Consider the following 25,579-nt stretch of genomic DNA (forward strand, 5'->3'; position numbering starts at 1 on the left):
CCAACTTCAAGTTGGTGGTAAAGCACAAGTTACTACTTGTGTAACGATATATCTGTAAGAGACATTAGTTAGTATTAGATTCCTTACCTTAGAATATCCCCAGGCGTCAGACTGGATCCGGAAATTTTTGCGTAGCAGTACCCTTGCGCGTCGGTAGGCGTCGTCTGCAGCTCCGCGTCCGTCGTCGGCGCCGTGATGACGTCGTCGGAGTACTTAGACGCCGCCTCCGCGTGCTGACGTCAGTTCTTATTTACAACAAGGGGTGGTGATGGACAGAGTCTCTGAATTAAGCAGAATACTCTCACCCAGTCAAGAGATCAGGGCTAGAACCAACACCGTTTTTTAGCTCATTGCACCATCCCAGTTTCAGAACCTGGCTGTATGCAAATTAGTCTGTCCCTGGCCCAGTGCATCATGGGAACAGGGCAGACCAGACTACAAAAGCCAATTCTTACACTGGGAAGGAAACAAGCTTCCGGGGACCGGTTTCTGGCATTACAGCCGTCTTCGGCCCGGCTTGCTTGAATCCTGATGGTGCAATGAGCAAGGGACTCACATCTGAGTATACCCTTCCACGCTTAGGGTGGACAAAAATATTTACAACAAGGGGTGGTGATGGACAGAGTCTCTGAATTAAGCAGAATACTCTCACCCAGTCAAGAGATCAGGGCTAGATCCAACACCGTTTTTTAGCTCATTGCACCATCCCAGTTTCAGAACCTGGCTGTATGCAAATTAGTCTGTCCCTGGCCCAGTGCATCATGGGAACAGGGCAGACCAGACTACAAAAGCCAATTCTTACACTGGGAAGGAAACAAGCTTCCGGGGACCGGTTTCTGGCATTACAGCCGTCTTCGGCCCGGCTTGCTTGAATCCTGATGGTGCAATGAGCAAGGGACTCACATCTGAGTATACCCTTCCACGCTTAGGGTGGACAAAAATAGTGTTCCCATGATGCACTGGGCCAGGGACAGACTAATTTGCATATAGCCAGGTTCTGAACTGGGATGGTGCAGTGAGCTAAAAAACGGTGATGGATCAAGCCCTGATCTGTTGACTGGGTAGGAGTGTTCTGCTTAATTCAGATACTCTGTCCATCACCACCCCCTTTTTGAGACATCAGTTCTTAGACACAGCTTTTCCGCGCCAGAAACGCAGAGCCATGTTAAAAACCAACACTGGTGCCATTGAAACCAGGGCCCTGAAAGGGGATAACCCTAACCCTAGATATCGGTTCGCAGAACGGGGAGGATGGGCCGGTCGGTAAGGAATCTAATACTAACTAATGTCTCTTACAGATATATCGTTACACAAGTAGTAACTTGTGCATCTGAAAGAGACACGTTAGTATTAGATTCCTTACCTTAGAATAGATACCCCAGCAATACCAACCCCGGTGGTGGGTCTGCGAACCAATAATCACACCAGAAAGTCCTGGAGGACGGAAAGGCCAAAGAAGCCATCCCTCCGGACTTGGCTGTCCAGGCAGTAGTGTCTTGCAAACGTGTGCAGCGATGCCCACGTAGCTGCCTGACAGATGTCTTGTAAGGGCACTCCCCTGCCCAGGGCAGTGGTAGTCGCCGTGGCTCGGGTAGAATGAGCCCGCAATCCAGCAGGGGGCTCCCTTCTAGCCAAGGAGTAGCAAGCCTGGATACACAAGATGATCCACCGGGAGATGGTCCTCTTGTGCACCGCTTTCCCCTTCTTAGGGCCCACGTAACCAACAAAGAGTTGGTCATCAACCCGGAACTGGCGTGTGCGATCCAAGTAAAATGAGAGCGCACGTTTTGGGTCCAGACGGTGGAGCCGCTCTTCCTCTTTAGAGGGATGCGGTGGCAGAAAGAAGGTAGGCAAGGTGATAGACTGCCCGATGTGGAAGGCCGTGACAACCTTGGGCAGGAAAGAGGGTTTGGTACGCAGCACCACTTTGTCCGGATGGACACAAAGGAAAGGTGGAGTACAAGAAAGGGCCTGGAGCTCACTCACTCTCCTGGCAGAGGTGATGGCAACCAGGAAAGCGGTCTTCAAAGTCAGAAGGCGAAGAGGACAGTTGTGAAGTGGCTCAAAGGGAGCGCACATCAGAAACGTAAGAACCAGGTTCAAGTCCCACTGAGGCATCACAAACGGAACAGGAGGAAACGTGTGTGTGATGCCCTTAAGAAATCTATTTACAATAGGGGACTTGAACAAAGAAGGTTGATCAGGTAGCCTGAGAAAGGCTGAAAAGGCAGAAAGGTAGCCCTTGATAGTGCCCAGAGCAGAGCCCTGCTGGGCAAGAGAAAGAAGGAAGAGAAGAACCTCAGAAAGAGGGGCAGAAAGAGGATCCACAGCCTTTGCTGTGCACCATGCCACAAATCTGTTCCACCTGCAGGCGTATACCGACTTTGTGGAGGGACGCCTGGCTGCCAGAATGACGTTACAGACTTCAGGAGGCAAGTCAAATGGCCTCAACTGTCGCCGCTCAATCTCCAAGCATGGAGGTGGAGACTGGACAGGTTCGGGTGGAGGACTGTTCCCTGCTGCTGCAACAGAAGGTCCTCCTGAAGAGGCAGACGAACCGGGGGATCGACTGACATACTGAGTAGCTCTGGATACCAGTACCTTCTCGCCCAGTCCGGAGCCACAAGGATGACTTGGGCCCGGTCGCGCTTGATCTTCTTCAGAAACTCTGGGCAGAAGTGGTATAGGCGGAAAGGCATACAACAGACCGCAACTCCACCCGCGACGAAAAGCGTCTCCGAGCGAGTGCCTCCTTGGAAATTCCAACGCGCAGAACAGATGACATTGCGCGTTCTCTTCGGTGGCGAATAGATCTAACCAAGGCTCTCCCCATTGCTGAAAGAGGCCTTGCGCCACGTCCGAGTTCAGACGTCATTCGTGATCCATTATGCACCGACGGCTGAGCTCGTCCGCCCTGACGTTCAGAGAACCTGCCAGGTGTTGAGCCACCAGGGTCACGCCCTGGCGTTCCAGCCATTGCCAAAGGCGCAGAGCCTCCTGGCAAAGGGTCCACGACCCCACCCCGCCCTGTTTGTTGCAGTACCACATGGCGGTGGTGTTGTCCGTGACCACCTGCACTACACTCCCCCGGACAGAGGGGAGAAATGCCTTCAGTGCTAGACGAATCGCCTGTAGCTCCAACAGGTTGATGTAGAGCCGGGCCTCCGCCGGAGACCAGAGGCCTCTGATCTCCGCCTCTCCCATGTGGCCTCCCCAGCCCTGGAGGGACGCGTCCGTCACAACTACGTGCTCCGGTTGGGGAAGGGAGAGGGATCTGCCGCTGACCCAATCGCGGTCCGTGAGCCACCACTGCAGCTGTCTCGCAGTGCCCTCCGAGATCAGGACGTGGTCGGACACGTTGCCCTGATGCTGGGCCCACTGAAACTTCAGGTCCCACTGCAGAGCCCGCATCCTCCACCTGGCGTGATGCACCAGAAGGATGCAGGAGGCCATCAGCCCCAGAAGCCGCAGCCTCAACCTGACCGAGACCCGGGATAACGGCTGAAAGATGGGAATCAGAGCCTGAATATCCCGGACCCGCTGTTCGGGTGGATAAACCCGAAACTGCGCCGAGTCCAGAACCTCTCCGATGAAGAGGAGCTGCTGAGAGGGGCACAGGTGTGACTTTGGCACATTGATGGAGAACCCCAGCTGGTGGAGGAGATATGCCGTAGTCTGGAGGTGGCCGGCGACTGTCTGGGGCGAGCCCGCCTTCAACAACCAGTCGTCGAGGTAGGGGAAGACTGAAATCCCTAACCTGCGCAGATGAGCTGCGACCACCGCCATCACCTTTGTGAACACCCGTGGGGCGCTGGTAAGGCCGAAGGGGAGCACGGTAAACTGAAAGTGCTCGTGGCCAACCGTGAACCACAGGTAGCGCCGGTGGGCCGGCAGGACCGAGATGTGGAAATAAGCGTCCTGCAAGTCCAACGCTACCATCCAGTCTCCTGGGTCCAGGGCAGCTAAGACCTGAGCCAGTGTCAGCATCTTGAACTTCTCCTTTCGGAGGAAGCCGTTGACGTTCCTTAGGTCCAAGATAGGGCGGAGGCCCCCCTTGCCCTTCTTGGGTACCAGAAAGTAGTGGGAGTAGCAACCACACCCTACTTCTGGCCCAGGAACGCGCTCAATGGCCCCCTTGGCCAAGAGGGCCGTAACCTCCTCCTGCAGAAGTCGCAAGTGATCCCCCGATACACGGTGGTTCTGCGGTGGCATGGCTGGAGGAGTCGCCTCGAAGGGGAGGGAGTAGCCCCTTCGGACGATCTGCAGCACCCACCTGTCCGAAGTGACAGTGCGCCAGTGGAGGGGGTGATGGCGAACCCTGCCCCCTACTGGCGTCACATGGGCCTGAAAGCACGGACTAGGAGGGTTTTGAGGCGGATGCTGCGGGGGAAGGTGTGGACTGACCTCGCCGTTGACCCCTACCGCCCGGACGGCGGTTCCCACGGCCGCCACCGCGTTGGGTATTGCCCTGCGGAGCGTGGCTAGCGGCACGTGTGGGTGCACCCCTTCCGTGGCCACGAAAGGAGTGAAAAGCAGCCGATTGCTGGCGCGGGGCCGAGAGGCCCAAGGACTTGGCCGTAGCCCTGGAGTCCTTAAAGCGCTCGAGCGCATGGTCTGCTTTGTCGCCAAAGAGGCGACGGCCATCGAACGGCATGTCCATGAGTGTGTTCTGGACATCTGCCGAAAAGTTGGCGGACCTCAGCCAGGCGTGGCGTCTGACCGCCACCGTCGTTGCCATCGCTCTACCTAGCGAGTCGGTGGTATCCAGCCCACACCGGATGGAATACTTGGCTGCATCCCGGCCCTCCACAAGGGCTTGGCCGAGTTTGGCCCGTACCTCCAACGGACACTCTGGCAGCACTTCCGCGACCGTATCCCACAGAGAGTGGGTGTAACGGCCCAAGAGGCACACGGTGTTAGAAGACCGCAGACCCACACTAAGAGATGAGAAGATCTTTTTACCATACTGCTCATACCTCTTTGATTCCCTGTCCGGTGGAGCCGACGGTAACGCGGTCTGGGAATTAGAGGCCTGGATGACCAGGCTCTCGGGGTGGGGTTGGTGGACAGAAAACATGGGTCGCCCGGGGCTGGGCGGTGGCGTCTGGCCACGTTCCTATCTACGGGCGAACCCGTAGCGGGCTTGGACCAAGTGCCCAGAAGAACGTCGGTCAAGGCCTCATTAAAAGGCAGCAGAGGCTCGGCCAAGCTTGACTGCGGTTTAAGGACCTCAGTGAGGAGGTTAGTCCTCACGGCCGCGACGGGGAGCTCAAGGCCCAAGGCCTTGGCAGCCCTCATCAACACCACACTATATATTGCCCCCTCCTCCGAAGCCACGGTAGGAGGGGAGACAAAACCAGTGTCTGGAGAGGTGTCCAGACCACTGGCCTCCCAAAGGTCTCCTGCCCAGTCCTCATGAGACTGACACTCTCGGGTCAGAGGGTCCTCAGACCCCTCCCAATCCTCTTCTTCACCTATCTCCTGATGCTCAGGGTTTTCAAGCAATGGGGCCTGTTCATAGAAGTGAAACTCCCCTAACGACGTCTGGAGCGGCGCCCATCGGGGCCGTCCCGACGTCTGAACAGGAACGAAGGTGGAACCGGGGACGGCGTCGCCGGAGGACGGCACCGGAGGCGACACCTGATGGTCCGACGCCGGGGAGGTCGTAAGGTCCACTGGCGACGATCCAGATCCCGAAGAAGGTCCAGCGGTGTCCCGTGGCGCCGGGCCTGAAGGCGCTGGCGGCCGTTGAACCCTGCGGCGCCGGGCCCTGCGGCGCCGGCGGCGTCGGAAGAGTGGGGCCTAGCGGCGCCGGGCACGAAGGCGTCGGCGGCGTCGGGACCGAAGCACCCGACGGCGTCGGGACCGAAGCACCCGACGGCGTCGGGGCCGAAGCCCCCGACCCGCTAGAGGCCCCTGACGGGTCCGCTGGGCCCGAAGGTGCCGCGGAGCCCGTCGGAGGAGAGAGGTTCCTCATGGCCATGAGGAAGCGCTGGATCTCCTCCGGCGCCGCGTTAAGCCCAGGGACCGTAGGGTATGGGGCTGGACGCGGCGCCCGTGACTCCGACGGAGCCGCGTGAGTGGTGTCATCCGAACCCCCGGCCGCATCGCGCGAGCGTCGGGGGGAGTCCGAAGAGCGATGACGCCGCTTGGACTTCTTGTGCTTCTTACCTGACGACGACTTCGACCCGGAGGAGTGCGGCCTACTCTCTGAACTGTGGTGGCTCTGAGCCCGCGACCTGTCCCTCGACCTCCCATGGGATCGGGACCTCTCGCGGCGCGGGACCGACTGCCGGAGTTTGAGTCGCCTGCGGGACCGCTCCCGCCTGGCTTTCGAAGAGAGGGCCCGGCAGTCGGAGCAGGCCTTGTCGTCGTGGTCGACGCCTAGACACGTTAGACACAGGTGGTGAGGGTCCGTGACCGACATCGTGCGGTCGCAATCCTCGCAGTGTTTAAAGCCAGGCATCCCTACGGCACCGATCGGAGTCGAGAAGACTTCGAAAAATGATCAAAAAGATCCAAAAAGTTAGTCAAAAATTGACTAGGGTTACTGCTTTTTCCAGATCTGCGCGGAAAAAAGAAGAACTGACGTCAGCACGCGGAGGCGACGTCTAAGTACTCCGACGACGTAATCACGGCGCCCACGACGCCGACGACGGACGCGGAGCCGCAGACGACGCCTACCGACGCGCAAGGGTACTGCTACGCAAAAATTTCCAGATCCAGTCTGACGCCTGGGGATATTCTAAGGTAAGGAATCTAATACTAACGTGTCTCTTTCAGATTAGCTATTTCCTTTAAAAAAGCACCTTTTTGCTTTTTTAAAAGTGCCATGTGGCACACATCCATGCCCTTAGGGCATGTGCCACATGTGCACACTTGCACATTTCAGGGGTGCAACAGGGTGTCCTTTTGACACCGTGGCACCCTTGAAATAGCTCCAGCTATTGGCAGTTCTTTACTATCGAATCACATCACAAATAGTGAATATCTTCCCATTCATTCCTATGGGCCTCCTAGTCCATTGGAATGAATGGGTAGGTATTCCTTATTAACGAATCTCAATTAGTGATTCGTTATTAAGGAATGTTAAGGAATCACTAATATTTTAGGGATTCCTATCTACATTCCATTTTGAGAGTCCTTAATAGCTAATCGGTAAAATTCGCTATTAAGGACTTTCAAATTTGAATTTACATACATCTGGCCCTACTATTCAACGATACTCTTGTGGAGCCTATCCTTGCAATCTCAGACACCTCAAATCTTCCACACCACGTTTTTAGAAGCTTACCTACTTTTGTGATGCAAGCAGCTTACAACAAGTTGAAGCCTAATTCTTTCCAGATTTGACTCATAGAGAGACTGATATATATTAGGCACAGCAAGCAGCCTCCACCCTTGTAAGGCTATTTGAGATCCAGATGCACTATGCCTATGTCATGTTTGACCTGGGTTTCATTTTACGATAAGACTAATGTTCTAATATCTTTTATTGTAAACTGTATATGACAGCAAATGCTGGGATGGAGTCCTCATAGGTACCCAAACACCATTTCTGCATTTGCAGCCTCTTGAGTGGCTTGCTATATTTATCTTAAAAGCTCTTTTTAAAAACTTGCTTTAAAAAAATGTCAGCAATTGGGCAAAGGACATGATGGGAGCATGAAGTGGTTCACTGGACCACTGTCTGCTCTTTCTAGGGCAATGTACCATGATTCAGAAAGTGTAAGCTACCCCACGGGGGCAGCTTATACTTTTCAATTCATTTAACACACTACGAAGCGATTATGCACTGTTTCTCAAAGGCTTAACGATTCTGTGTGACTTTGGTTTAGCAGTCTAGGCCTGAATATTTACTTGTTCTGCAGCCTTTAGAGAATACAGTACAAAATACCAGGTAACACAAAATTAGGGCAAGCTGGAGGAGGTGTCAAGTCCAATTGAATTCTGAAAACAAATAAAAATCCTGTCTCACTATAGATGAGAGCAGTTTGCCCATAACTCGTTTCAGGGATTAGGGTCATCACTTGATGTCCGAAGGAAACCATCTGAAATTTAGGTTAAAAAAGAAAGTTGAACCTATGAAGGGACCCAGTGCTGAGATCTATTTGACTTAGGTGTTCTCATTTGCACTTGGGGCATAAAGAAAAAAGTTACATAACTTCAATAATGATATTTCGGGTGGACACAAAGTAACTTACAGATTTGTCATCGCCCTGCTTCCTCCCCTGATGTCTTAGTGCCGGGATTAATCATAACCATCACTGCATGCTTGATCTGTGAGGCAGAAGCGCGCCATGTTGGCCATGTAGAACTTCAGTATATGTCAAACATTGGGACATGTCTGATCAGCTGTGGAGGCACATCCATGACTCTGCTAGAGTGGGCAGGAATGCCAACCAGAGATTGTTGGCTAAGTTATACCAGATATTAATGTACAGGATGAACCAATGCGAAATGGTGGGACCCATTTTGACATGGGTGAAGCACACAAATAGTTGCAAATCGATTTTTTTCTTGATGTGTATAATAAATGTAGTTAGGTACTGCACATTTGGGATCCAGCCTATTCAGTCGCTCCTCTTCTATTATGAGCTTGAAAGAAAGACAGAATAGTAATGGATTGCTACATGTTAAAAGGAGACACCACTTTTGAAAGAAAACATGGAAAGCTTTGTAGAGCCAGTTTATCCAGGTAGGTAAACTCTACTAGAACGCAGGGACCTTCCTGGTCTGCATTCCTTGATCTTCTCCATTGAGGTACATAGGCCCCTTGCTATGGGGAGCTTGGTGCTTCAGGGTTAATGCCTTGTACATTATGCATTGTCGAACTGGCAGTCAGTGCAGTCTCACCTGAAATAAGGATACTGATGTGCATTAGGGTATTTTCTACAGCAGGCGGACCGCTACGTTTTGCGTAACTTGTAACCTCTGGGTCAGATATTCCAGGAGACCCAGGCACAGAACATTGGCATAGTCCAGTCAAGAGAGAATCAGTGTCCTGACCACCGTAACTTGTGCATCATGCGGCAGAAAGTAAAAAAACTTCTTCAGCATCTGAAAGATCCAGTGCCCAGGTTTCTGCCCAATGCAATTGGAGGTGACGGTGGGGAGATGCTTGCAAGCCATGCGCCTGCCCATCGTGGAAGTGGATTCAACCCAACCAATAAGATTTCCATTTTGTCTGGTTGCACTGCAATTTATTGGCCTTCAGCCAATCATGCAGTGCTACCATGCAACAAGCAAATGCATCCTTTCCCAAATCCCCATCATAAGTGAGCAGGAGTTGCTTATCATCCATAGAGTCCGTGAACTTGGAGACAATTTTGAAAATCTCCTTCCCGTCATTGTCAGACTTTTTGCGTGTAGGTGCTACGGGGCCCCCTTAAGGTCCTTATGATATTGTTTGAGAGCCCTTTTGTCACATGCTTTGTCTATTTCCAGATAACAATACCGCCAAGCTCTTTCCAACTTTTTGCATGCCTCTCTTTCCTCAGCTAATTCCTCTGAGAACCAGCATGCTGAGTGAGTAATTGTAGCCTTCTTAGTAACTGTAATAGGAGCTAGAGAGTCAACCTCCCTCCTAAGCCAAGACCTAATAACGTTGTCACCCTCCACAAATGAATCTGGTCATTGGATCACTGATTCGAAAGCTGATCACATCTGGTGCACTGACGAAGTAGTGGATGATTTTCCGGTACCATCCTCTACTGGTTGTAGCGCATGAAACCCCAAGTTTCCAGTGTAGCAATTCAGCATCAAAAACTTAGCATAGTTAACTGAAAACCCAATAAGGAAAATCAATCCATCAGCATTTGTGTAGCGCAGCACTGTTACCCCCAGGGATATCTGGGGGCTCTGGGTGTGATGTCTCGAGAGAAAAGCCAGGTTTTGTGTTTCTTTCTGAAGACTGCCAGGGAGGGTGATGTTCAAAGAAGGAGGAGAATGTTGTTCCAGGACTTGGCGGCGATGTGGGCGAAGGAGCGGCCCTTGCTGCGTCTGAGACGAATTGGGGGGCAGGTGAGCTCGTGCTAGTGAGGAGCACAGGTGTCTTGATGGTAGGTGGAAGGTCAATCAATGGTTGAAGTATCCCAGTCCTTGATTGTGTAGAACTTTGTAGGCATGCGTGAGGATCTTGGACTGGCATCTCTTCTGGATAGTGAGCCAGTGGAGTTTTCCGAGGTGGGGGGGTGATGTAGTTCCATGTGGGTAGTTCCAGGATGAGTCTGGCTGCAGCATTCTATATGGTCTGGAGTCTTCTGTGGAGCTTGGTGGAGATGCAGGTGTAGAGAGCGTTCCCGTAGTCGAGGTGGCTGGCCACGAGGGCCTGAGTGACGTTCTTTCTGGTGTTGACTGGGATTCCTCTGAAGGCTTTGCGGAGTGTGCGGATGGTGTGGAAGCAAGAGGAGGTGACTGCGTTGACTTGTTGATTCATGGTCAGTTCGCTATAAGGATGATGCCTAGGTTGCGAGTATGGTCTGTTGGCGTAGTCGTTGGTCCGAGTTCTGCTGGCAACCAGCCGTGGTCTCATACGGAACTGTCCTTCCCAAAGATGAGCACTTCTGTCTTGTCGGAGGTAAGTTTAAGGCAGTTGCTCTCATAAAGTTAGCTACGTCGGTCATGGCGTTGCAGAAATTTGTTCTGGCGGTGGATGGGTCTACGGTGAGCAAGAGGATGAGTTGAGTGACGTCTGCATATGACATTATGGTAACATTATGGTCGTGGGATTTGACGATATCTGCGAGGGGGGTGATGTAGGTATTGAACAAGGTAGGGTTGAAGGATGATACTTGTGGTATACCGCAAAAGATATCCTTGGGTTCGGCGGTGAAGGGAGGCAGCCGGATGTTCTGGGTGTGTCCTGTGAGGAAGGAGGCGATCCACTCGAGAGCGTTTTGATGTACGCCATGTTGAACACTCTGTTAATGAGGGTGTGGTGGGAAATGGTGTAGAGTGCAGCAGAGAGGTCGAGGAGGTTCAGGGCCACAGTCTATAGGCGGTCGAGCAGGGTTCTAATGTCGACAGTGGCGGCGATCAGTGCAGTCTCAGTGCTGTTGCTGGCACAGAATCCTGATTGGGATGCGTCAAGTAGGAGGTTCTGTTCCAGGTATTCGGTAAGCTGTTGGTTGATGGCTTTTTAAGTATCTTGGAGCAGGGAGAACGACTGATACATTTTGGTGGAGGGTTTCTTTAGGAGGGTCTTACCTCTGAATGCTTCCACCTGGAGGTATTGATGATGCTGGGGAGTTCTGTGATAATTAAGTTTGTCGCGAGGTTGAACAGACGGTGGGGGCAGGGGGCAGTGGGCACCCTGGAGATGCTGGAAGACATGATGGAATTAGTGGTCTGAGTGTTGAGCGGAGACCAGATGGTGACTGTTGTGCCACCTGGGGCACCAGCCTTTTTGGGAGACCAGATGGAGGCCCTTTTTATTGCCCGGATTGAGCACCTACTCATCGGTATTGCAAAGGATATCGTGGACACTTTGAACACCTGCCTGGAAGGACTTTTAAAGGAGTGTTCCCTTCTGGATAGACTTGTGCACTATCATACCTTGCATTTAAAAGCACATAATGTGGGGACCGAAGGGAATGGTAAAAGTGGTAATGAGGGGGTCAAAACAGGGGAACCGGGACCACTTTACAGTGAGGTGGTGCAAGCCAAAGTTAACGATAGGTCGAGGGATCCCATAACCTCCCATAAAGGTTTGGAGGTAACTTTACCACACCTTAACACTCCCGCCCGCCTAATTGAACAACCTAACGCTCCCATTAATATAAGGGTAAGACCTAGTCAGGTCAACCTGGATCTACCACCTGAAGCTGCCCCACTTGTTGCCATCTTTACTGGGGTCCCCCCACTTATAGAGGGAGAGCTTGAATCCGTCCCAGACCTCATGGCAAGGGCTCGTTCCTGGTGTGACGATGTTTACAGCGGGGCTATCATCTCCGACAGGATCATCTTTGCAAGGAGGGTGGGCTGGATAGGGAGGCGCTCGAAGTCCGTCCAGGGGGACTGTGTCTTAATCAATTTTGACAGGGCCAATTTGGCAGATAGACTGTTCTGGGACGGCTCACACATTTCAGTATGAGACCAATTGAGACCAGTCCCCTTGGGTTATTTTTATCCCCCCTCAGTAAAGTCTCATGGTGACCATCGACTACCAACACGGAGGCGGGGGTTGATCCCAGCACCGGGAGGGATATGTTCAGATGTGCATGATCGCATTAATACCCTAAGGACAGACACTGTAGCCCTGGTACCTATACCCCATCCAGTATTTAGTCCCGTTGTGGGTTGCGGGCCGGTCCTGAGCAATCGTTTTGCCCCTCTGTCGGGTCTAGAAGAAATTGATTGACTGGCGGATATGAGGCCTGCTCCCACGGTTGAGGCCCCCATTTCCGATGAGGGTATAGCTTGTAAAATCCTTAGTTGGAACGTGGCTGGGGTCAGAGCAAAAAGAGGAGATGACGCATGGGTTAGCTTTGTCATCAGCCACGACATTATAGCACTGCAGGAAACGTGGGACACCTCGCCTGGTTTCTGGTTGGATGGTTTTACAAGCTTTGCCATTCCGGCAGTTCCTAGCATCACCGGTAGAGCCAAGGGAGGTCTTATTCTCCTTCTTCATTAAAACTTAAGGGGGCTTTAAAAATAATCAATAGTAGCTCACCAAATCTTTTAATTGTGGAAAGGGAGGTTTCCCTAGCAGAAAAACCTTCTTTATTAATTTTTATAATTCTTGGAACAGGGAAAATGGTAATGACCATATTGCCACCCTGGAATCCTTTTTACTCTCAGTCGGTCAAGACAAAAACACTAATGACGAGTGCGTCCTATTGGGCGATTTTAATATTCACCCCTGCAATAACATGTGTAGCATAGGCGACCCCATGGACCCTCCTGGTTTAGGGGCCACCCATTTTGAGCATACCAAGGCCGGAGAGGCACTGGAAGAGTTGCTAGCTAATTTTAACCTATTTGAACCAACGACCCCGGATGGGAAGATGAGATTAATTACCTACAAGGGTTCAGACCCTGGGTCTGTCATAGACTATATATTTGTGACCTCAGGTATCCTACACAGGGCTGTTTTTTATGCAACAGTTGTTTCCCCATTCAGCAAACACAATCCTGTCTTACTTGAGGTAAAATGGGGGGATTTCATGGGACCCATGTCATGCCCTGTTAAGATAAGGTCAGCGCTACGCCCCGTGGATCAGGGGAGAAGGATAAAGTGGGCAAACGTGGTCCCTGAAACCTTTTATGCAGACCTCCTCCAAAAAATTGAGGGTTATATGGCTATTTGTGGGGACCTGAGGGCAGCAAACTATGAAATTATGGAGGCTTTTGAATCCATATGCACACATATCTCCACAGATCTGACGGCCAAATTAGGGCAGGGAGCAAATAATCACCGTCGATGGTTCGACACTAAATGTTCAAAAGCACACAGAGCACTTATGTCAGCTCTAAAACATAACCCGAGATACAAGGTGGTCATAACACTGCTAAGGAGAGAGTACAAGCAAGCTATCAAACAACGGAAGGACGACATAAAGGCAGCGGCTTGGGACAATCTACTTTCAGTAGACGTTCTCCGTAACAGCAGCAAATTTTGGACAATAATCAATGAGCCTTTTTTCTTGGACTCGGACAATTGTGTCACAGATTGTGTCATCCCCGATGACAAACATGTGAGCCACTTTAGAGCAGTCTACGGTGACTCGGACTCAGAAGCCTCTGGCTATACATGGACAGTCCCTGAGGCTGGACCAGTAACCTTCAATGAAGCAGAGGTGGAGCTAGCAATCTCAGAGTCAACTAAAAATAAAGCCTCGGGCCGGATGGGGTGCCAGTAGATTTTTATAAACATTCCCCGAAGCTTTGGGCCAGAATATTGTCTAATATATTTAACGCTGCCAACGGCAATCTGTTGCCTACTTCTTGGGCCACCTCAATTATAGTGCCGATCTTTAAAAAAGGCTGGCGCGATGACCCAGGGTGTTATAGACCCATATCCCTCCTAGATTCTGCAATAAAAATCTTAGGCAGAGTCCTTCTGGTCAAGCTGAGGGACAGTATTGAGGGATGTGGGGGGCTATCAAACATCCAGTATGGGTTCAGGGAGAAAAGAGGTACCCTGGAGCAGTGCTCCAATTTGCACATGCTGATCGCCAAGTACACGGTAGCCAAGGAGGGGTCGCTATTTATGGCCTTTATGGACCTCTCCTCGGCCTTCGATCTGGTGAACAGGACCAAGTTGTGGGCTATCCTCCTGGAACTTGGCATAGATGGGGCATTAGTTAAATTTATGGCATCCTTCCATCAAGAGCTGTTCTCCCAAATCCGGGTCACTAACGAGGGAAGGTGCACTACCCGCTTTAAATCTATGCGTGGAGTGCGCCAGGGCTGTATTCTGGCCCCCCTCCTTTTTACCATCTACATCAATGGCCTGGGTCGACATCTGGAGGAGGTGGATGGGGACGTTCCGCGTATAGGAGACGCAAAGATTCCTGCCCTCCTATACGCGGATGACGCCGTCCTTATAGCCCGCACTGGCAATGGTCTGCAGCTTTTACTTGATGCCTTTGGGGCATTTATGGACAGGCTGGACCTAAAGGTGAATGCTAATAAATCTCATACCATTGTGGTCGGATTCCATAGGAACAGGGGTAAACCAAACTTTTTTAAATGTAAGGGTGAGGTGGTTACCAGGGTAGCTGTGTTCCCATACCTGGGGGTGCTCTTTGACGAGAGGGGCTCTTGGGGCCCTCAGGTAAGGGCAAAGAGCCTATCCGTGGCTAGATCAACCACGGCACTCATGGGGTTCACAAAAAGGTTGGGGGCCAGGCCTATGGAGGCCCTGCTCAAGGTCTATAATGCTAAATGCATCTCAATAACGATGTATGGGTCAGCTCTATGGGGATATGTACATTTAGAGACAATCCAGAGGGTAGAAAACAGGTTTTTGCGTTCCTTGCTGTCTGTGCCCCAGTCGACTCCGACCTTTTCGACTCATGCGGAGATGGGCTTGGACTATGTCACTGACAGGCTTAACCTGGCGCCGTTAACATTCTGGCTTAAAATCTGGCTTAACAAGGAACTAACCCTTAATCACGCGATTCTAGCAGATGTAATGTCCTTAGACCATTCCCACAAAGTGCCCTGGTTGGAGTATTTGAGAAAATCCTTTGAACATCTGGGACGCCCGGGCCTCTTCCTGTCACCATCCTGTATCAGGAAGGCGGATGTAAATCTGGTCAAAAAACATTTCATGGAAAGGGCCAGTCTAGCCAGGGAGGAAAGGGAAATGTTGAAACCCACTGTGCGATCCCATTATATGCTATTAGGTTCTACCTCACTCGTGCAATACCTCATGATTGTCACAAAGCCATTTCATAGGTTTTTATTGGTAAAGTTTAGATTTAATTTGATTCATTTTTATTTGGGCAATTATCCAACTTGGGTCAAACCAGATTTAGCCACCCCTTGTACTTGTGACCAATTTTCAACCCAAGACACTATGCATTTTGTAATGTTTTGCGGGCTCTTCTCGGACATCAGAAAAAAATACCTGCGGCCTATTTTGAATGAGGCTGGGTTTACGCAAGTGAGGCCGGCATTAGTTTTCCTCCAGTCTTTGAGCAGCGTCCGCATCACATTTTGTGTGGCTAATTTCTTAGTGGCGGCATCCAGGATTAAATTGCATAACGCCCCACAGTCTGTGACATAATGAATTTTTAATCATGTTATTTATGTGTTTTTATCCCTTTGACCTATTGTATTGCACATGCTGAAAATGAAAATGTATCAAATAACTTTATACGTGTACAAAAATGTTTTTATGCCTTTTATGATTTTTATAAATCGAATAAAGTGTATTTGACTGACTGACTGACCAGATGGTGATCATTCGACTGGTGTGCACTGGTTAGTTGAGGCTGTCAAGGTTGAGGGCTGTAGGTTGGCGCTAGAAGTTGTTGTAGATTGTGGCGACCTTGCTGTGAAAGTAGCCGGGGAGGGTGTCACAGAGTTCTTGGGAGGATTGGATGGTGTTCTGCGAAGCTGTTGGGTTGGCAAATTCCTTGATTTTTTTGAAGAGTCCTTTTGTGTGCTTAGCCGCTGTATTGATGTGGGCAGTGAAGGCCACTCTCTTCGCATCCTAGATGCGCAGGTGGTAGTTTTTGAGGACTGCTTTGTAAACTGCTCTGTCGGAGGAGGTTCCTCGTGGTGAGCCAACATTTCTCGAGTCTGTATCAGTTGCACATGGTGGTTCTGAGCTCTGGGGTGTACCAGCGGGCTTCTTTTGAGGTTTTGTTGGCTTTTGCTAGTTTAATCGGAGCAACTGTCAGCAAATATGGTGATCCATGAGGAGAAGTTCCAGGCGGTCTGGTCGAGGTCTGATGAGACTTCGGGTTGGGTGGTGATGAAGGCCTGTGACCACTGTGTCTCAGTTACCTTGCTCTAGCTGCAGTGAGAGGAGCTGTGGTCTTGGTGATGGTCGGTCCAGGTGAGTTCTGTGACGTGGCTTAATTTGATTCTTTCGCTGGAGGTGAAAATAGGGTCAAGTGTGTGACCGGCTCTGTGCGTGGGTTCGGTGAACAGTTGTGTGAAGTCAAAGTCGTTCAGGTTCTCTAGGACACAGATGACGGAAGGTTCAAGTGAGTTGATGGTGACCTTGTCTCTGCAGCTGTTTGAACCAGACAACACTGAGGAAGACCAGGAGCCGTGTAAGAGCTGTCCCACGTTGGAAGTCGAGAACCTGAGGTGGCTGTCCGGAAGGAGCACCAACAAGCCTTGGCAGCAGCAACAGGAATAGAAAGCGAAGCAGGAGCAACGTGGGGACCAGCAAGGTACAAGGGACTCCTCACATGCAGGGGTGTCAGAGCAGGCCCCAAACAAGCAGGGGAGCCCACTGAAGCAGAAGACGACCCTCAAGAGCACCCACAGGCTGCTCACCAAGAAGGAAGGCGCAGAGGATGCAGTGAAGGCGCTTTACTTGGCGGGAAGAGATGCTGGAGGCTTGCACTTCTTTTAGCCCAAAGATCTCTGGAGTGCAAAGCCAACAAGCCGTGGCACCGACAAGTCGACGCGTTGCACAGGGGTTTGGTCCCAGCGGTTTTGACGAGGGATACTGGCCTCAAAATTGCAGAGAGGACAGGCCAGGCTTCAAGGGAGTTACAGAACCACCATCTGTGTTGCTGAGACTTTCGAAGTCCATGGGACGTCAGGAGCAGCAGACCGGTCAGCTTAGTTGGGGTGCCTGTAGATGCAGGGGAGTGACTCCTTCACTCCAAGGGCGATTACTTTGAGTGTCCTTGATGCCAACAGGTCTGGTGAAGATCCTGGAAGAAGCAAAGACACTGACGACGAAGAAGACTTGCAGAACAGTGAGACCAGGAGCCTTCCTTGACGCAGTCTCAGTTCCAGGCGAAGTGCAAGTGTCCAGACGTCGAAGAGTGACGGGGCTTCAGACTTGACTCTTGTCCCATGTCGAATCCGAGGACCCACCCAAAGGTAAGCCCTTAAATACCCTAGGAAAGGGTTTAGGACAACTCAGGGGTCCCTCCCAGAGGAGGGGATGGACAGAGGGGAGGATACTACCATGTCCTTTGTCCAGTTTCGCGCCAGAGCGGGAGCCAGGTGCTCCCGGAACCAGTTCAAACTGAAGTATACAAGGTGGACACCAAATGTATACTTCAAAGCAGTCTGGTGGCGCTGGCAAGCCCCCCCCCACCCCAGCGCAATACATCAAGTCCAGTCTGGAGAGGTGGTCACACCTCCCTGCGACAGGAAACCCATTGTTTCACCATCCCCTCCTCGTGCTTGACACCGCAGCAGGAGGGCAGAATTGTGTCTATGGTCGGCAACAGCACTAGCTTGCTGTCAGACCCTAAAAGGCTGTAACCGGGAGTACAAGAGGGGTACCCCAAGTGAGCCCACAGTACATGGGATTATACTTCCAACACATGAATCGGTGTTGGGGTATGATTCCATTATGTTTGATGATACCCCAAATTGGTCGGGTTCAGTGCAGCCACTATATAGTTAGACATCTTGTAATGACTGATGTCCACTGTATGTATTAAAATAGCTGATTACACTTACAAAGCCAGGACAATCGATTTTGGGGTTTGTAGGTGTGTCCTGCTCACACAAGGGCACCCTTACACTTCTAGCCAAGCAGCCTGCCTTTAGGACTGAAAGGCCTGCCAGAGTGGGTGAATTACAGGTTTTAAGTGCAGTCACCTCAGATACAAGAAAACGTATATCTGTCGTGAGGGGTGCTAGCACTAACTCACACAGAGTGCAATTATAGGGCTGTAGTTGCAGTTTGAGTGGTCTCCCATGGGTGGCACAATACATGCTGCAGCCGTTGGGAGACCCTTGGTGTACCTATGCCCTGGGTACCTCAGTAATACAAAAAAAATGTCTATGTTGTTCCTCTCTAAAAACCGTAGCTGTTTGGAGACGGCAAGTGGTTGGATCTCACTATTCCCTAGAGAGGGTAGTAGTGGGGATCCATTTGTTGGATCATAATGCCCTCACACACCCTTTCAGGTGTCATGCTTCATCATATGGGCTGCTCCTCGTTGGGACGGCAGTGCAATCCCCAACGGGCTCCCTAAAAAGGGGCTCTTTGTCGGAGATCTTCTATCCAACTGCCGTATGGTGAAGTGCGGGTGTGGGGCCCAATAGTGTAGATGCTGTGAGTGAGATAAAATAGGGCTGGGAGTACCTAGAACGGACAAAATGTATTCTGGGGGTCTCCTGTCCTAATTAAAAGCAGTATAACAAGGCGCTATCACGTACACTATGCGTGCCGATGTGCTCTTGTTAAAGTGTGTCAGTACCTCAGTACCATATACTAGGGATTTACAGAGGTAGACCAGTAGCCAATTATGGAGGTACAGAAGTACTTACCATAGTCAATTTAGGGAGGAAGCACAGTGACTGGGGTCTCTATTAGCAGGATCCCAGTCAGAATAGTCTAAAACATACTGTCAGCAAGCAAAAAGTGAGGGTAACCATGAAAGCAGATCCTTCTTTACTACACCCCCTTCGCCAGGAGAGCCGTAACTTCCTCTTGGAGTAAAGTTAAATGATCCTCCGCCAGCCGTTCAAGAGGCGGAATAGGAGGAGAAAAATAAAGGAATTGGCAGAGAATAGCCCTCCTGAATAATCTGCAAGACCCACTTGTCCGATGTTATGGACCTCCAGTGGAGGAGATGATATTTTCTCCCACCGACTGGAGAAGCGTGGTCTTGCAGAATTGGACTAGGAGTGCTTGGAGGCAGCGACTGCTGAGGGCTGGTTGGACAACGACTTCTGGCTTCTACTCAGAGGTCGGAATAAACGGCGACCTCGCCCAACTTGAGAAGTCTGCGCAGGACCGTGGCTGGGGTACGGTTGGTGTGGCTGGAAAACCCTTCCATTGCCACGAAAGGGGCGCAAGCTAGACTGGCTACGTGCTGTAACTGAGAAGCCGAAGGATCTGGCTGTAGCACGAGAATCCTTGAAGTGCTCCAAGGCCGGGTCTGCCTTCACTCCAACGAGACGAGACCTGTCAAAAGGCATGTCCATCAAATTAGCCTGGACATCGACTGAGAAGGCAGACGCTCTCAGCCAGGCATGACGCCGTAAGGCCACTGTTGATGAAACCGCTCTGTCCAGCGAGTCAATTGTATCAAAACCTCACCTAATAATGAATTTTGCTGCATCTCTCCTGTCCTTCACTGCCTGGGGGAGTACGGCCCAGGCCTCCTCTGGGACCTGTGGCAACACTTGCACAACTGTCTCCCAAAGAGAGTGGGAGAAAAGGCCCAATAAGCATGCGGTATTCACCGACCGCAATGCCAGAATGGCAGAAGAAAACATCTTCCCAGGTGTTTCGAGTCTCTTGGATTCCCTATCCAGAGGGGCGGAAGGGAATGTGCCATGAGAAGTAGGAGCCTGAACCACCAAGCTCTCAGGGGTGGGGTGTTGGCCGAGGAACCTTGGGTCCCCCGGAGCAGGGCGCTGGTAGCGTGCAATTGTCCTGTTCACAGGAGCCCATGTGCTAGGCTTAGACCAATGCCTAGTAGGAAATCAGTAAGTGCCTCATTAAAGGGAAACTGGGGTTCAGATGTAGAAGCCCCAGGCTGAGGCACTTTGGTCAGGAGATTACTCCTGAACTGCACAGAGGGCAACTCTAGTCCAAGGACCTCACCTGCCCTCATTACCACCATGGCATAGGAACCCCTGTTCTCTGTAGCCACAGTTGGAGGATAAAGCATGCCAGTATCTGGGATGTGTCCAGTCCACTGGCCTCCCAAAGTTCCTCATACCAGTCCATCTGTTCCACAGACACATCCTGGTGTTCCAAAGGGTCCATAGACCACTCCCAATCCTCTCCCATGCGTGACAAGTCCTGAAACTGACCAGGCGATAAAATAGAACCTCTGGGGTCACCCAGAGTCTGCGTCGAGCGACGCCGATCCAACTAATCGGGGATGAGGATGGGGCAGGTGCCGGCAACACCGACTTCAGGTCTGACCGCAGGGAAGGTAGCGTTGGCACAACTGGCGTTGTCCCAGATCTGATCCATGAGGCCACACCAGTGCCGTGGCCGGAGCCGACTGCGTCAAATCCAATGGGGTCCCTTCCGACCCAGCGGGGCCCAAAGGCTCACCTGAGGGGTCGGCCTCATTAAACTCTTTGATTTGAGCATGGGTCATTCCGGCTCCCGGAACCGAGGGGAGGCGCGAAGTTGACCCTTTCTTCACAGAACTGTGCCTAGAGTGTTGGTGCTTCTTACAGATGACAGTCGAGGGAAAGATGAAGTCCGCTTGAACAACTTTTTCTTCTTGTCACTCTGCCTGAGTGTCCCGAAGACCTTGAGTGAGAGGTAGAGGACTTGGAGCTCCGTGGAGTCTCGCTGGCCAGTGTCGACTGCCATGACGGGGTGGACCTTTAAAACCTGCTACCACAGGCCTTCGGGTTATGGCCCGACATTCCGAGCATGACTGAGTCGTGCTTGTGACACCAGAGACAGACAAGGTGGATGTTGGTTACCAACACGGTGCATTGACAGGCTCCACACTGTTTGAACATGGTCTTTCTAAAAGACATACTCGACACAAGAAAAAAGAAGTCAACAAAAAGTTGAAAAAACCTGTCAAAAAGAAACAGAGGGGTAGCTCTTCCCAGATCGGCGTTTAACTGACACACAAAGAAAAGAACTGACGTCCGCGTACCTAGGTGGCGCCTAGATAGGTGACCGCAACGTCATAACCGGTGTCAAGTTGAGCCGAATGGAGCCACCCGACGGCATGTGCAAAGGGTACTGCTCATGCAAAAGTTTCCTGATCCAGCCTGACCCCTGGTAATACAAAGGTAAGGAATCTGCAGTTAGAAGTCTCTATCAGATTGGGTAATCAATGTAGAAACTGAGGTTACCGGGTACGGAGTAGTGGTAGGAGTCTACGTCTAGGGAAGCGATGGAAGTTGGAGATGGCGTGACAGAAAGCTGGTCAGGGACATGGGGTCTGTATACGAGTGTGCCTCTTACTGTGGTCGTAGCATCAATCTGTAGTTGGAAGTTGAGGTGTTCCATGAGTGGTGTGGGCCGTCGCTGGTTGTGATGCATCGGATGGTTTCCTTCAAGATGATGGTGATGTCTCCGCCGTGTTTGTTGGTGCAGTTTCGGTGTATCATTTTGTAGCTTTTGGAAGTCGTGGTGGCGGTGTCGGGGTTTGAGGAGGGGTGGTGCAAAATACAGATGCACGCAATGCTGCAAAAGAAGCATTCAAATTACACTCCCGGCATAAGTTTCTTTCTATATTAATAGGATTTTCCAATTGTTACCGGAAGATTCAATAAAAGAGGCCAATGTTTGTAACGTTATACGCAATGATACTCCATTTCGTTGTTTCCTAGAAGATTGGAATTTGTGTTATTTATAGAGCAATTCATCTGTGACAAATTAGCTGGGCTTGAAGATGATAAACAACTCCTCATGCCTCTCCATTGTCAGCATCTAGCAAAAATGCCAAGTTTCTTAATTTTATTAAACTGCGTGGTCCAAAAGCTTCATTGTTTTCAGTTTCTTCTTTGCTGAACCTATTTCTGGAGTTGAGGATTCTGATATCATGTCAGAGAGCAACTGCCTCACATACAAATGGGAGCCACTGAAGCAATGTACAAGAAGGGTTCCTGAAAGGCGGCAGTGTGTGATGTACTGTATGGCTCTGTGAGAGAGTTATATGATGGGCCAGGTGCAGACGTTACCTGAGCTACAGCTGGCCACATGGTTATTCCTTACCTCAAAAACACCTACAAGAAAAATATTGCATAGCTCATAGTACTGCAGCCTGTGGATAACTCTCACTTTATGGCAGCTACTGAAGAGTAAGAGTCATGAACAAGGCTGAAAACTACAAAGCACATATCTTTAAAAATGCCAGAAATCCCCTATGACTTACATGAGCACTAATTTAAAACTTGTACTACTAAACATACAATGTTATGGGGAAGGGAACTTACACAATACATTTTAAATTTCTCCATATAAATCAAAGCAATGATCACTATCAAGGATTTACCACATACCTGATATAAACAAGCAATAAAAGAACACTCACTTTTGCCCTTTGTCGGCAGAGGATTTTCTATCAAGACCTTGACTGAGGAAATCTTGGTGAAGCAGTGGCAGTAGGTTGATGACAATAGCTCCCTGTCTCTCCTCATCATCTAAATTAAACATGTCTTTGAGCGGAAATAGGAAGTTCCTGCAAAAAAAGAACACTAAGGTAAAAAAACAGAGAAAATCTGATCAGTGGAAATCAGTGTAAAGTGAGGAAATCAGGAAAGCAAACATAAAAAGGTGTATAGCTTGCTAGTAACTAGTCCAGATCAAAATTGTGTGCAACCCATTCTTCACTTCTTCCAAATACATTTTACATTGTTTTCCATTTTGTCATTAGATTGTATACTGGAATCAAAAGATTACAGAGTTGCAATTTGAACATTCATTTGTATATTTTTGAGCTGATAAGATTCTAGCAAGCATGGCAGTCAATAAGATGGTACCACAATGTAGATCCAGCAGATTCGAGAAATAACCCACGCTGTATGTAATAAGAACATTGCAAGTCACAGTGGGTTTCATGGCTGTATATAAGAAATGTTCAATTCCTTATTAGTACAGAGTCACACCACCACTGTTTCCCCAAATCATTTGTATCCTTTGGTCTTTAAAACCTTGGTATGAAAGGGAGACTATGTGGGCATATATTTTGACGAAATGGTAAACCTGTACAGTGAAATAAAATTGTAAAACTTCAGCTTGTAATCTATTGAAAGTAACTATCTTGAGCCACTATCAAAGCAGTCTGTAATTCATAATGTGTTACAACATGCCAAAAAATAAGATAAGCTACTTACCTTCAGTAACAGTGTTTCAAGTGGATAGTCCATCTTCCCACAGATTACTTACCTTCTGAACCTCGCCAAGTGCGAAACTGGATTATGAAAGTCATCCTACCAATAGCACTATTGCAGTAGTAAGTGAAGCCATGTCCTTCTAGATGCAGCTCGACTTTGTCTCCGGACATAATGACATGGGGTTTATGAAGAACCACTTGATGTGCTGCTATCAGTTCTTTAGGTTTTCCACTCACACGAGGAATAACATAGACTATGAAGCGATGGGATGGAACCAGAGCAGCATACCGACCACCCAGTCAATTGATTATTGCCATGGAAATGTATCGAAAGAACCAAAGCTAAGAACCAATTGATCAAAGTGGGGAAGACTGGAGGAATCTGCATGAAGACACAGTTGAGAATTGATTACTGAAAGTAACTTGTTTTTCTATGAGATTTCTCACCTTTTCAATGAGTACTCTGAGAATGTCAACCTCTGAGAAGGGTCTGAAGACAGTAACACAAAAAAGGAAGTCACACAACACACTGATCTACCAAAATACCCTATACTCCACTCCTGGATATCTTACCATACAAGACCTTAATGCAAATTCCAGCATGAAAGTGCACACATGTGAACAGCGATAACCTTTTTTGGCTATGCACAACTAACACAAATATGATCTAAACAACTCTCCTCCATACTATCCATAAAAAGCTACAAACCTTCTAGGGTCCAACCACCAGAAACTCTTCTCCTCGTTACAAGGGTGAGGAGGGGGGGGGAGTAAAATGAGCAAAGTGATGAACTGAGCCATGAGGAGAAGAGAGATCACTTCGGACAGAACAAAAACATACAGTATGGTGAAACTACTGATAACATTATTGTTTACCAACTCTTCATGCTGAAGTCTTTGCAATTTTTTTTTTTAAGTAAACAACCTCAACCAGTTCTGTATAGGCTCAAATCACACTGTCATTAGAATCATCAAGAGCAAACAAGGAAAGCAGTTCAAGAAACAAATCAACTCCACAGGAAGGTCCTATTGGCGGTCTGAAATGCAGAGACTGTTAATTGCATATCATTTATGCTTTACATTCTGCCTGCCCACTCAGTGAATTACAACCGGAAAAAACACAATTCAACAGGGGCCATACTTGTAGAGCTTCTTAAGGAAGAAGCCTGAACCATACTGCCCTACTTGGTCATATACTGTATTGCAATAGTGTTGTCCATGAGCACCTGAATCGTCAGTCCACCAATCGAAGGCAGCGAGCACTTCAGAATCACACAAATCACCCCCTGCTCCAATATGCTGATGTGCAATATCTGCTCTGCAGCAGAACTTAACTCTATATTTTGTTGTCCAAATGCCCTCACCAACTGAGGGAAGATACATTGTCACCATACTCATCTGGGTAGGCAGTAAACAAAATAGGAGACCAAATCTAGAATGGGAGTGAATAACCACCACAGAAGATCATGCGTGATAGCAGATGACACATCAACTCTTAGAAAATGGCCCTCCAGGTGTTTAAGCCACTGGGGGCTCAGACAGCACTAAAAGGTCATGAATACCCCTCTCTTGAGGAAAAAGAAATAAGTTGGAGACGAACAAGCCAACGGTCTGAGAACCATGAATTACAAGTCTGGTGGATCATAAGTTTTCTGATGGCGGTGTCCCCGCTCACCCTGCTATAATACATTACTCTAACAGCTTCACAGAATAGGATCCACTGGAGAAAGAGAATCAAACCGTCCACCCTATTGACAAAGGACAGTCGAATGTCATCTTTTTTTCTGCACATCATCGCCAGGTAAAACATGGCTGTCATGACCAGAAAAAAACGATGGCTCCCACACCCTGGGAGAAAATTCACAGCGTTTGGTGGCATTTTTTTTTGTTTTTCAGAAACAAACTGCTTTGGAACCCCTGGCTGCCAATTACACAAGAAACACTGGTCCAACAGACCCTCTCGGGATACTCATTGCATACATTTGGAGATCTATTTCCTAATGGGCATGTATTCTCCCGCACGGAAAATGCAGGCTTTCTAGACAGCCCCTATATGGGTAACTTTGTCCTGCAGCGTCTTCAGGGAGAACTTAGGGCTCAGGTTCCAACCTACCTGCTGGAGCTAGAGGAATTCCTACCTTTAACACTGA

General features: G+C 49.7%; 1 protein-coding gene across 1 annotated transcript in view; it reads right to left on the reverse strand.

Annotated features, from left to right (window-relative positions):
* FANCD2 (FA complementation group D2) overlaps nt 1-25,579 on the reverse strand; it is a 909,275-nt gene that overhangs the window by 597,385 nt on the left and 286,311 nt on the right. The window contains exon 23 of the mRNA XM_078661284.1: nt 22,629-22,775. Within this exon, the coding sequence (XP_078517410.1) occupies nt 22,629-22,775 (147 nt within the window). The remainder of the gene's footprint in view (nt 1-22,628; nt 22,776-25,579) is intronic.

The sequence above is a fragment of the Lissotriton helveticus genome, chromosome 9 (assembly GCF_964261635.1).
Source record: "Lissotriton helveticus chromosome 9, aLisHel1.1, whole genome shotgun sequence".
Taxonomy (NCBI): Eukaryota; Metazoa; Chordata; class Amphibia; order Caudata; family Salamandridae; genus Lissotriton; species Lissotriton helveticus.